Here is a 12,010-nt window from a genome sequence, read left to right on the forward strand (position 1 = left end):
AGAGAAGGAGAAAGAGAGAGACAGAGAGAGAGAGGAAGTGAAAAAGTAAGCCACCAGGTCTGAGACTCGAACCGTGGTCGACAATGTGGGAGTCCAGCGCCTTTACCACCACGCCACTTGCCAGTCCCATTGTCTTTTAACCTATCAAAATACAGAATGCAGGTACATTTTAAAGTATGCTTGTAATTATTTTAAAGTATTATAGTAATTACTATGAAAGTATAATGTTTGCTGTTTCTACTTTTAAAAATAGAATAAATGAATCTATGATGTTATTGTGAATACATTAAATAGGTCGCTTTTATAATTGTGCCCACTCCCATCCTGGTGTTAAATTACTCCCAGTTAAAAAAAAAGATTTTCGGGAACCAGCAGTTAGTGTAATGATGAAAGTATAATGTTTGCTGTTTCTACTTTTAAAAATAGAATAAATGAATCTATGATGTTATTGTGAATACATTAAATAGGTCGCTTTTATAATTGTGCCCACTCCCATCCTGGTGTTAAATTACTCCCAGTTAAAAAAAAAGATTTTCGGGAACCAGCAGTTAGTGTAATGGTTATGTCGCTGGACTCCCATGTAGTCGACCGCGGTTTGTTCTTTTATTTTTTCCTAACTCCAGTAATGCTTAGAAATCTGTGTAGTTTGCACAATTTTCTCTATGTCCCAACTCTACACAACTGACCATAATATTTCATTTCCGAAAGACCTAGTTTTCAATAAAAATACAAGTAAGTACAAAAATGATGCTAAGCATAACATGTGATGGATTTTTTCCATTCCCATAATCTTTATTCTTTGGTTTGGGCAGTTCTTCTTTCCTAGTCTTAACTAGAGAGTTATATAACTACATTTTCCCTTCTAGCAAGATTCTTGCTCCAGGGTTCTTCCTATAGAGACATTTTATAGTTATCATGATGCATTTCTATAACATAAACACACAAAAGCATGAACATAAATGATTTATTAGAGGGATGGTCTTTTTTGTAAAAATGGCTCTTCTTTTTACAAAAGATTTACTTTGCAGCTTTTTGTTTTGTTTTTAATTGCCAGAGAGTGTGTGTGTGCTCACCAGAAAGAGAGGAAGCACCCCCAAAATGGGGCATGGACATGCCACAATCCTTTTTCCTCCATTTCTCATCTCATGAGGATTTGGGACACACACATGTGCTTGGCATGTTTTCCAGCTACCAGGTGGGTTTCAATCTGGAGTTGGCCATGTATGATCTGGTTCTCTACCCATGGAGTTTAACTGTTGTGCTAGAGGGCCAGCCCTTTGCAGTGTTTTGTTTTTAAAAACATGTTTTCTATAGTTTAACTGCTGTGCTAGAGGGCCAGCCCTTTGCAGTGTTTCGTTTTGTTTTGTTTTTAAAAACATGTTTTCTATAGTAAATTTCAAATGATTTGAACTTTTCAGAAATGCTTTTCTGGGTAAATAAAAGTATATTTTTCCCTGTCTGTCATAGATGAGAATATCCTAACGCTGCACCCCTCAGCTAATATTTTGCCTCTGTTTTAACAGCAATACCTCAGGATGAGCATTGTGAAGAAGTGACCCCAAGTGGTCAGGAGAGCAGGAGCGACCCTCATCGCAACCGCATCACTCCACTTGAGATATTTCCCACCTCTAAGCAAATATGTCACTTTTTCTAAGTAAAAGAGAAAACGATCAAGAGGATATGTTCAATACGTCATTTACTCTAGGCAAAGGAGAAAGTGAGAAGGGGATGATGTTAAATAGGTCTCATAATCTAAGTAAACGAGAAAATGATCAGGAGGAAAAGTTTGAAGACGCCTATGAAACCATCCCTGTGGCATCAACAATGAATCTAATATCTTCTTTAGAAGAATGCACAACTGGGTTGTATTTATTTCTAAATAACAGATTCTCAGATGCAATAAATCGCATTTATCCATGGTCTAAAAACAGCATATACCATGCCCTAATGTATGGTATCCTTATGGTTGTCAAGGCCATCCTGACTTTCGATCCAGAAGATATACAGATTGGAATGAACGCTGCAAAGGATGCTTTAAGAACCTGTAGCAACTTCCGGAGAAAGCCTAGGATAATGACTTTATCTCGTGTAGTGAGTAGACAGGGAATAAAGGCTATCAAAGAGGAGGAATTACATGCGGAAGTGTGCTATGCTGAGTGTCTGATCTTGAAATCATCCATCACGTTCATACAAGATGACAGCATGCTTGGCTTTCTTAAAAGCGGGATCAACGTTGGGTCAAGTTACCAAATATATAAAGACTGTCAACAAGTATTAACGTACATATATAGCGACCACAGCAAAGCTCACAGACACCTGGTAGGAGGGATAAAATTTGGACTCGGAGCGTTCAATCTGATGTTATCACTTGTGCCACCAAAGACACTTAAACTTCTCAATATCGTTGGATATTCTGGTGATAGAGACGTAGGCTTGGCTTTGCTTCATGAGAGTGCATCTGAAACCCATATAAATAATATCTTAAGTGTTTTCACTCTACTCTTTTATTACAATTATATCTACGTGGCTTTTGGTGTTGAAAACATTTCCAGTTCTGCTACAGAGGGCCTCTTCCTAGTTTACCTCCAGAAATTTCCAAACTGTGTCATACTTAAATTTTTTTATGCACGTTATAATATGCTGAAAGGAAATTTTGAACATGCGAAGTTAAAATTTCATGAGTGCATTTTTACTCAGAATGAATGGAAGCAAGTTCATCATCTCTGTTACTGGGAACTCATGTGGTGCCACATTTTTCTGCAGGATTGGAAGCATGCTTACCACTATGCCAACCTACTGTCTCTACACAGCAGGTGGTCTAAGGCCATATATGTGTACAGTAAAGCGATAACACTGGCCTTGCTTCCTTCTGGTTTTGTGAAGTCAGTAAACGAGGACATCAGCTCTCTCTTCTTAAAAGTGGATAGCTTGAGAATCAAAATTTTAGGCACTCCCATACCAATAGAAAAGTTTGTTGCTGAGAAGGGGCAGCGCTATGGTACTACGACAGGCTGGTTTACAGCACAGCCCCTTCTGGAATTTATTTATGCCTGGAGTGGTTTCCGAGTCATGAGCAAAAAAATAGAACTCATTTCAAGCTGGTTAGCGATAATTGACAAAGGGAAAGACCTTTTACAAGAAAATCCAAATGAAGAGTATGGCACGGATGACGTAAGTTTGTTAAATCTGCTGAAAGGTCTGTGTCTGAAACACTTAGGCAAATATGCCAAGGCTGAACACTACTTTAATCGTGTCATCCAAAAGGAGAAATTGTTAAAATATGACCACTATCTGGTTCCATATACTTATTATGAACTGGGAATTCTGCACTATCTAAAAGGAGATTTTGCCAGTGCAACAAGAAACCTAGACAACATAAAAAACTACAAGGACTATTCCATGGAAGCTCGATTACAGTTTAGGGCTCATATAGCCCTTGAACAAATAGCTAAAGAAAAGTGATTTAAACACAAAGCGTGATTTTGTTTAGTGTGAACAAAACATCTACAGTCAGCAAGGTGATTAGCAGGTAGAAAAATCAATTCTTTGTGGGAAAAAAATCCAAGAAGCAGCTGTTAAGAATCTAATCAGCAACAAATAAGAGAAGAATTGGTCATTACTTTTCCCTTTCCTCTTCATACCTATAAAACGAAAGGTCTCGGACTGACAAATGAAGTGACGCACATTCTTAACTTCTTTGTTCGTTCGTCTGTTTTTGTTTTGTTTTTGCTAGAGGGCATACACGCTTGCCAGAGAGACAGAGAGGGAAGAGGCCATAGCATCTTCCATGGGGAATGGTCACACCGCAATCCCTTCCCTTCCATCTCTTCCTCCTTTCCAGATTGGGGCACACATGCACATGTGCTTGGTATATTTCTCAAGCTACCAGGGTCCAGGACTCAAACCACACAGTTGGCCATGTGGGATCTGGCTGCCTTAACCACCATGCCATAGAAACTGCCCTGCAATGCACATTCTTTAAAGAGAAAAGACAAATGATGTATGTTATATATAATTTTTTTCTCTCTCTTCTATGTTGTGTGTGTGTGTGTGTATTCTCTCTCTCTCTCTCTCTTTTTTTTTGGAGAGGTTTTTGCTATAGGGCGCGTGTGCTTGCCAGAAAGACAGAGAGAAACAGAGAGATAGAAAGCGAGAAATCACCTCCCAGGGGGGATGACCAGGCAATCCCTTCTCCTCCATTCTCCTCTTGGGATCTTGGGCATGCACACACGCCCAGCGTGAGTTTAAGCCACCGAGTCCAGGACTCGAACCATGGTCGACTACATGGGAGTCCAGCGACATAGCCATTATGCTAACTGCTGGTTCCTATATTCTCTCTTCTATGTTAAGAACTTAGCAATATGACATTAGATATTTTTTTTTTTTTAGAGATTTTTGCTATAGGGCGTGTGTGGCCTGTCTCTCTGGCCATCCTGCAATCCCTTCTCCTCCAGTCTTTTCTCAGGATTTGGGGTGTGTATGCACATGCACCCAGTGTGAGTTTCAGGTTGTTGGGTCCAGGACTCGAACCACAGTGAACCATGTGGGAGTCCAGTGATGTAACCACTATGCCATCTGCTGGTCCTGATTTTTTTTTAAAGAATTATTTTATTTAGGGGCCAACAGGTAGCATGGTGGTTGGGAGCTCTGGACTCCCACCTGACTGACTGCAGTTAGAGTCCTGGACCTGGGGGCTTGCTTTCTCACTTTCTCTTTTTCTCTCTGTTGCTCTCTGATCAAATTAAAATAATGAAATAAAATTAAATAAATACAGTTAAATGAAAAAAAAAAAGAATTGTTTTATTTATTTATTTCCATTTGTTATTATTATTTTTTAATTTGACTAGAGAGACAAAGGTAGAAAGCAAGCCGCCAGGTCCCGGACTAGAACTACAGTCGGCCATGTGGGAATCCAGCACTTTTAACCAGCACACCTGCCAGCCCCCCTAGATAATATATATTTTTTTTGGGGGGAGGGGGGGGGGGTTTTTTTTTTTTTTTTTTTTTTGTTTGTTTTTGCTGTGGGGCAGGTGCGCTCACCAGAAAAACAGAGAGTGACAGAGCGACAGAAAGCAAAAAATCACCCCCCAGGGGGGATGGCCACACCTCAATCTTTTCTCCATTCTCCTGTCATTATCCTGGGCACGCATGCACATGTGCCCGGCATGAGTTTAAGCCACCAGGTCTGGGACTCAAACTGTGGTCAACTACATGGGAGTCCAGTGACATAGCCATTATGCCAACTGCTGGTCCCATGTATTAGCTTTTAAAGAAGAATATTTTATTTAACTTATTATTATTATTATTATTACTTTCCAGTTTGATCAGAGAGAAAGAGAAAGTGAGAAAGCAAGCCACTAGGTCCAAGACTTGAACTGTGGTTAGCCAAGCAGGAGTCTAGCAGCTTTAACCACCACTTCACCTGCTTTTTATGCCAGAGAAAATTTTTCTTCTTCTGTGATCAATAGTATTTTTCACCCTTTTTCATCAGGAAACTCAAATTTGGCTTTATAATTTGGCACAATATCATGAATAAAGAAGTTTCCTCCATCTACACTCACACACACACACACACTCACACTCACACCTTTTCAATATAATTGGAGGATAGATGCACTAGGTAAGAAAAAAAAAAAAAAAAGAGGCCGTTGGAAGGAAGGTTTGGTTACACCATACTCCCTATGTGTAATTCCTGAGAGTAACACTTCAATTTAGTTAAATTATTTGCATCTATCCACTGTCAGTGGGGTGATCTGAGAGTGAATAGCAACAATAGGGATGGGGTACTGTTCTACTTTCCTCAGGGACAAAAATCTGTCCCCAGTAATTTCCAAACCGTTAAGTCTGGCTGCACGTGCCCTCCTGGCAGTCACTGTTTGAAAGACAAGTAAGTTGCTTGGCTAGGTTTGGTAGTTAAAACACACCAGCGGGGCAGCAGGTGCTGTGGTGGTTGGGGTACTGGACTTCCACATAGCTGACCATAGTTTGAGTCCTGGACCCAGATCCTTGAAAGTGTGCCCAAAATCTTGGGAGGAGAATTGACAAGGAAGGATTGCTTCCATGGCCAAACCCCCAGGAAATGCTTTCTCACTTACCCTCTGTCTTCCTCCATCTCTCTCTGGTGACTACACATGTCCTAGGGCAAAAATCTAATAAAAAAAAAAATAGTCAGCGAAACACACTGTCTCTATGCTTTGGGTGTCCAAACAACCAATTAAAGCACAGTGAAGAGCTAGTATTTCAGATTTATCAATGTTTACTTTCTTTTTCTTTTTTTTCTTTTCTTTTCTTTCTTTCTTTCTTTTTTTAGGTTTCTGCTATAGGGCATGTGTGCTAGCAGTAGAGGCACAAAGAGAGGCAGAGAGAGGGAAAAGAAAAATAATCCCCCAGGGGAATGGCCTTGCTGCAGTCCTTTCTTCATTCTCCTCTCGGGAATTTGGGCAGGCACACACATGTGCCCAGCATGGTTTTCAAGCCACCGGGTCTGGGACTTAAGCCACAGTCAGCCATATGGGAGTACAGAGCTTTAACTACCACACCACCTACTGGCCCATCAACATCTACTTTTAAAAACATTTTCCTCATAAGTTAAAAATATGCCTTTAAGTGAACTGTTAGTGTTATTTACTGTTATGTACTTAGTTTAGTGTAGAGGTTAAGAGGGCAATACTGGTCTGATTACCTAGATTTCTATTCTAGCTCTGCTACTAACTAGCTGTATGAATTTAGGACTCTCAGTTTTCTTAGCTGTAAAATAGGGATAATAATAGTACCTATCTCATGGTTTTGCTGTGTTAATTAAGAGTGACCGAATACTTTTTTTTTTTTTTTTTAGATTTTTGCTATAGAACACGTGTGCTCGCTAGAGAGAGAGTGAGGCAGAGAGACAGAAAACAAGAAATCACCTCCTGGGGGGACAACCACGTCACAATCCCTTCACCTCTATTCTCCTCTTGGGATCCTGGGCACGCACACACATGCGTTTTAAGCCGCCTGAGTTTTAAACCGCTAGGTCCAGGATTTGAATTGTGGTCAACTACGTGGGAGTCCAACAACGTAACCATTATGCCATCTACCGGTCCCCCAAATTTGTTGTAGTTATTAATAATACTGCTACTACTAAGAATAATAATACAGTTTTCTTCAGTGCAGAGTTCTTTTTTTTTTTTTTGAGAGATTTTCGCTATAGGGCGCGTGCGCTCGCCAGACAGAGACATAGAGACAGAAAGCGAGAAATCACCCCCCAGGGGGGATGGTCACGCCGCAATCCCTTCTCCTCCATTCTCCTCTCAGGATCTTGGGCACGCATGCACACGCGCCCGGCGTGAGTTCTAAGCCACTGGGTCCGGGACGCGAACCGCTGTCGACTACGTGGGAGTCCAGCAACATAGCCATTACGCTAACTGCTGGTTCCCAATGCAGTATTCTTTCTTGAAAAAAAGTGAAAGGTCCCTTTGTTACTCTTTGCCAATCAAAAATCTACCTGTTACTTGACCTTTCTGTTCTCAGTTTATATTGGTTATTCAATAAGCAACACTCTGCTTCAATTATAGTTTTGCGTTCTGTAAATTATTCCAGTTTTTTCCAATGAAGAGCAAATTATTTAGTTAATCAAATAGGTACTGAATTCCTACTCTATGCAGGCACAAACAGAGTACTGAGGCTATACTGAAAAAGTATGGTCTCTCTCCTGAGGGTCTTTCTTATTAGGGAGATGAGTTAGAAAGGCACTTAATTGGGGCGGTAATATTTAAAACACTTTCTTAAACAAATAGTGTATTTGTCCTGTTGAAAGACAAAATTAGAACAAATCTAATTTTGCAGATCTTAATTGGATTTTTTTTAATTTGCCAGAGGGTATGTGAGCTCCCAAGAGAGCAGAAAGAGAAAGAGGATGAGAAAACAATTCTCATGGGAGATGGTCACGTTGTAATCTCCATTTTTCCCTCCTTCTGGAATTTTGTGCACACACATACACCTACCTGGTGTAATTCTTTTTTTTTTTTATTTTTATAAACTGTTGTTTATTTTCCTTATCCTTCCTTATTTCCACTTTGTATAAGAGTCTGTGAAGAGCAGACTTAAGACCACTCAGTGGCCTGAGCAGTGGGGGCTGCAGACCAGTCTTCGGTGGCAGGCTGAGCACTCCAGTCTTCAGTAGGGAACTGCTGGATGGCACAGAGGGCACCTGCACACCTTCAGACCAGTCTGCGACCTCAGGCTGAGTGGCAGTAAACTCAGGACTGGAGCAGTCCATTCACCCTGACATTCCTCCTTGGTCACAGCCTTTTCAACTGCAGCCTGCTCCTCCTTTTCAATCTCTTCAGGATCTCTGTAGAAGTACAGATTAGGCATGACCTCCCACGGGTGTTTACGGGACATGGAGCCATGCATGCGCAGCACTTCCCTGGCCATCATCCAGCACATCAGACCCACCGAATGAGCTCCCTTCTTTGGATTCATACACCAGAAATCAAGTTGGTCGGAAAACAGAGAGGTCCAATAATGCTGAGGTTTAAGCGGAGCAAGAAATGGAAAAAGGCAGGAGAAAACACGAGCCATTTTTCAAATGTCAGCTCTCTTCCAAACTATTATGCATTAATATTATACTTATAGCAAGAATTACTATCAAACTCCACGCATCAGGCCAGAGACCCTTGTGGTGTTAGCGAAAAACTTGCCCCTCGTGTAGCACACTACCTATATTTGAGAGTTCATCGGCCAATCAGTGGCCTCAACTCCAAGCTCTAACAATGTGCACGTAATTCTTTTTTTTTTAAATATATTTTTATTTAATTTTATTCATTCACTTATTTTAATTTGACGAGAGAGAGCGAGAGAAAGTGAGAAAGCAAGCCACCAGGTTCGGGACTCGAACCTCGGTCGACCATGTGGGAGTGTCCAGCACCTTAACCACCACACCACCTGCTGTTCCCCCTGGTGTATTTCTTGTCGAGTTTGGGATGTGAACCATGTATCTGGCCATGTGGGATCCAGCCTCTTTAACTGCCAAGCCACAGGCTGGGCTAATTTTTTTTTTTTTTTTTACATTTATTTATTTCTTCAGAGAGAAAGAGAGAGGCAGGCATCCCTAACAGGTTCTTCATATTGCATTCCACCCCCAGCCTCAGTTAGCCCAGATCACTGAACACTCATGCATATTCACAGCACACGTATGTAGAGAGACCTTGGGACATGAACTCAGGACTTTCCCATGTGGCCTCAGCACCAGGAAATGTTGCACTACCACTGTGCCACCATAGCTGGCCTTAATTGACTAATTCTAGAATTGGGCAGCAGGATAGACCTCAAATGGTTCAGAATGCCTTACCTCACCACACGTACAGGCTCTATTAATGATAAAGGAAGTGACATACATGCAGAAACAACCTGATTGGTCGCAATCGGCATCTATCTTACATAGTGATATTTTGGCAGCATTTAGCCTGATTGGCAGGAGTTAGCTGCTATGACTGAGACTCTGTTGCTTGCAATTTGACACACACACACACACACACACACACACACACACACAGTTAAATGTAATTGGAGGTGGCCAAGAGGACAGATGCACTACATAGGGGGGGAAAAATAGCCAAGCCTATTTGAAGGAAGAGTATACCTTTACAGGTTACAGTTTGTTACACATTACTATGCTATGTATGGAGAAACCTTTAGGCCAAATTTAAAATATGTACAGAGGGGACCAGCAGGTGGTGTGGAGATTAAGGTGCTGAATCCCATAAGGTCAATTCTGCAGTTCAATTCTCCAACCCAGTGACTTGAAAAACACTCTGGGTGCACAGAGGGGACTAGCAGGTGGTGTGGAGATTAAGGTGCTGAATCCCATAAGGTCAATTCTGCAGTTCAATTCTCCAACCCAGTGACTTGAAAAACACTCTGGGTGCATGTATGTGCATGCCCCAAATCCTGAGAGAACAGTGAAGAGGTGACTGTAGCATGACCGTCCCCTCTGGGAGGTGATTTTTTTTTTTTTTTTCGAGAGGGTTTTGCTATAGGATGCGTGAGCTCACCAGACAAAGAGAGACAGAGAGATAGAAAGCAAGAAATCACCCCCCAGGGGGGGTGGCCATGCCACAATCCCTTGTCCTCCATTCTCCTCTCGGGATCTTGGGCACACATGCACACGTGCCCAGCGTGAGTTTAAGCCACGAGGTCCGGGACTCGAACTGCAGCCGACTACATGGGAGTCCAGCGACATAGCCATTTTACCAACTGCTAGTCCCTGGGAAGTGATTTCTCACTTTGTCTTTCTTTCTCTCTCTGGTGAGTGAGCTCACCTTATATCAAAATTTAAAAAAACAAAAACAAAAACAAAAACAAACAAAAAAACAAAACAAAACAAAACAAAATACTGCAGAAGCACTAATAGTCCCATATTAAAAAATCCAAAGTAGGTAGTTCAGATCTGATATGGCTCTCTTTCTTTTTTTTTTTTTAAAAGAACTACTTTTTATTTTATTTATCATCATTATCATTATTTTTAATTTGACCAGAGAGAGAGAGGGAAAGTGAGAAAACAAGCTCCCAGGTGCAAGACTTGAACCATAGTTGACCATGTGGGAGTCCAGTGCCTTAACCACTATGCCACCTGCCAGCCCTGGTATGGCAGTTTTTACCTTTTATCTTTTTGATTAGCATATGGGCCTTCTCATACATATTTCCTCATGGCAGAAAGAGGCTACCTCTCCTCTAGGCCTGTGTCCAAGCCAGGCAGGCTGGGGTGGAATGGAAAAGGAACAAAAAGAGGGGCCAGCATGTGGAGTACTGGTTAAGGTGCTGGACTCCCACATGGCCTCCTGCAGTTCGAGCCTCGGACCTGGCAACTTGAAAATCACAGTGGGCGTGAGTGTGTGTGTGTGTGTGTGTGTGTTTGTCTCCAAAATCCCAGGAGAGGAATGGAGAAGGAACTGTGGCAGAATGGAGAAGGAACTGTGGCGTTGTCATCCCCCTAGGGGTTGATTTCTCACTTCCCTTTCCACTGTCTCTCTCTGGGGAGCAAAAGGAGCTTTCTCCTTTCACAAGAAGAGACAGCTTTTCTAGGAACTTCCATGTACATCTCTTTGGATATAAGTATTTATATGGCCACTCTCTTTTCTTTCTTTCTTTCTTTTTTTTTTTTTTTAGGCTTTTGCCATCAGGTGTGTGTGTGTGCTTGCCAGAGAGGGAGACAGAGAGAAAGTGACAAATCACCCTGCTGGAGGGATGGCCATGCCACAATCCCGTCTTTTGCATTCTTAAGATTTTGGGCACAGACACACATGCAACCACCCAAAGTAATTTTCAAGCCCCTAGGTCCAAGCCCTGAGCCATAGGCAACCATGTAGGAGTCTAGTACCTTAACCACCATGCCACCTGCTGTCCCCTCATATGGCCACTCTTACTTGCAGAAGAAGCTAAAGATTGATTTTTAGCTTTCAAGTCTCATTAGGAGGTCATGAGAAAGGGTTGTTAAATGAATCAGCCTATAGTTGCCATAACATGTATGTAAAAATAACAATAAGCTACAGACGTGTGGAGGGGACAGAGAAAGGGACAGAGAGAGAAAGTGAGAAAGCAAGCTTCCAGGTCCACGACTTGAACCACAGTTGGCCACGTGGGAGTCCAGTGCCCTTAACCACCACATCACCTGCCGACTCCCCCTTCGTTCTTCTGTGCCTTCTGTTGCCGACCCTGGGGTTAGTAAATGTCAGAGTAGTGTACATTGTACTTAAGCTTCCATTTATTGGATTATAATCCTATTTGGGACCAGCACTTAGTGTAATGGCTGTGTTGCTGGACTCCCTCCCATGTAGTCTACTGGGGTTCGAGGCCTGGACTCGGTGGCTTAAACTCACGCCAGGTGCGTGTGCGGGCGCACCCAAGATCCTAAGAGGAGAGTGGAGGAGAAGGGATTGCGGTGTGGCCATTCCCCCTGGGGGCTGATTTCTCGCTTTCTGTCGCTCTCTGACTGTCTTTCTGGCGAGCACACGCACCCTATAGCAAAAAT

The 12,010-nt window shown here is 42.1% G+C and overlaps 1 protein-coding gene, 1 non-coding gene and 1 pseudogene across 4 annotated transcripts in view; 1 reads left to right on the forward strand and 2 right to left on the reverse strand.

The window, feature by feature from the left end:
* LOC102480557 (tetratricopeptide repeat protein 39B) overlaps nucleotides 1-3,700 on the forward strand; it is a 16,420-nt gene extending 12,720 nt beyond the window's left edge. For all 3 annotated transcript variants that reach the window (XM_006151358.3, XM_006151359.3, XM_006151360.3), the window contains exon 2: nucleotides 1,524-3,700. In XM_006151358.3, the coding sequence (XP_006151420.1) occupies nucleotides 1,639-3,462 (1,824 nt within the window). In that variant the 5' untranslated portion in view covers nucleotides 1,524-1,638 and the 3' untranslated portion in view covers nucleotides 3,463-3,700. The remainder of the gene's footprint in view (nucleotides 1-1,523) is intronic.
* Nucleotides 3,701-8,081: 4,381 nt separating this feature from the next.
* On the reverse strand, nucleotides 8,082-8,418 carry LOC114008294 (40S ribosomal protein SA-like; annotated as a pseudogene).
* Nucleotides 8,419-8,608: 190 nt separating this feature from the next.
* Nucleotides 8,609-8,762, reverse strand: LOC114008299 (small nucleolar RNA SNORA62/SNORA6 family). Its single transcript, XR_003549859.1, has one exon. It is a non-coding gene; the product is annotated as a small nucleolar RNA SNORA62/SNORA6 family (small nucleolar RNA).
* Between the last annotated feature and the right edge of the window lie 3,248 nt (nucleotides 8,763-12,010).

Source organism: Tupaia chinensis, unplaced genomic scaffold (genome assembly GCF_000334495.1).
Source record: "Tupaia chinensis unplaced genomic scaffold, TupChi_1.0 Scaffold000317_1, whole genome shotgun sequence".
Classification (NCBI taxonomy): domain Eukaryota; kingdom Metazoa; phylum Chordata; class Mammalia; order Scandentia; family Tupaiidae; genus Tupaia; species Tupaia belangeri.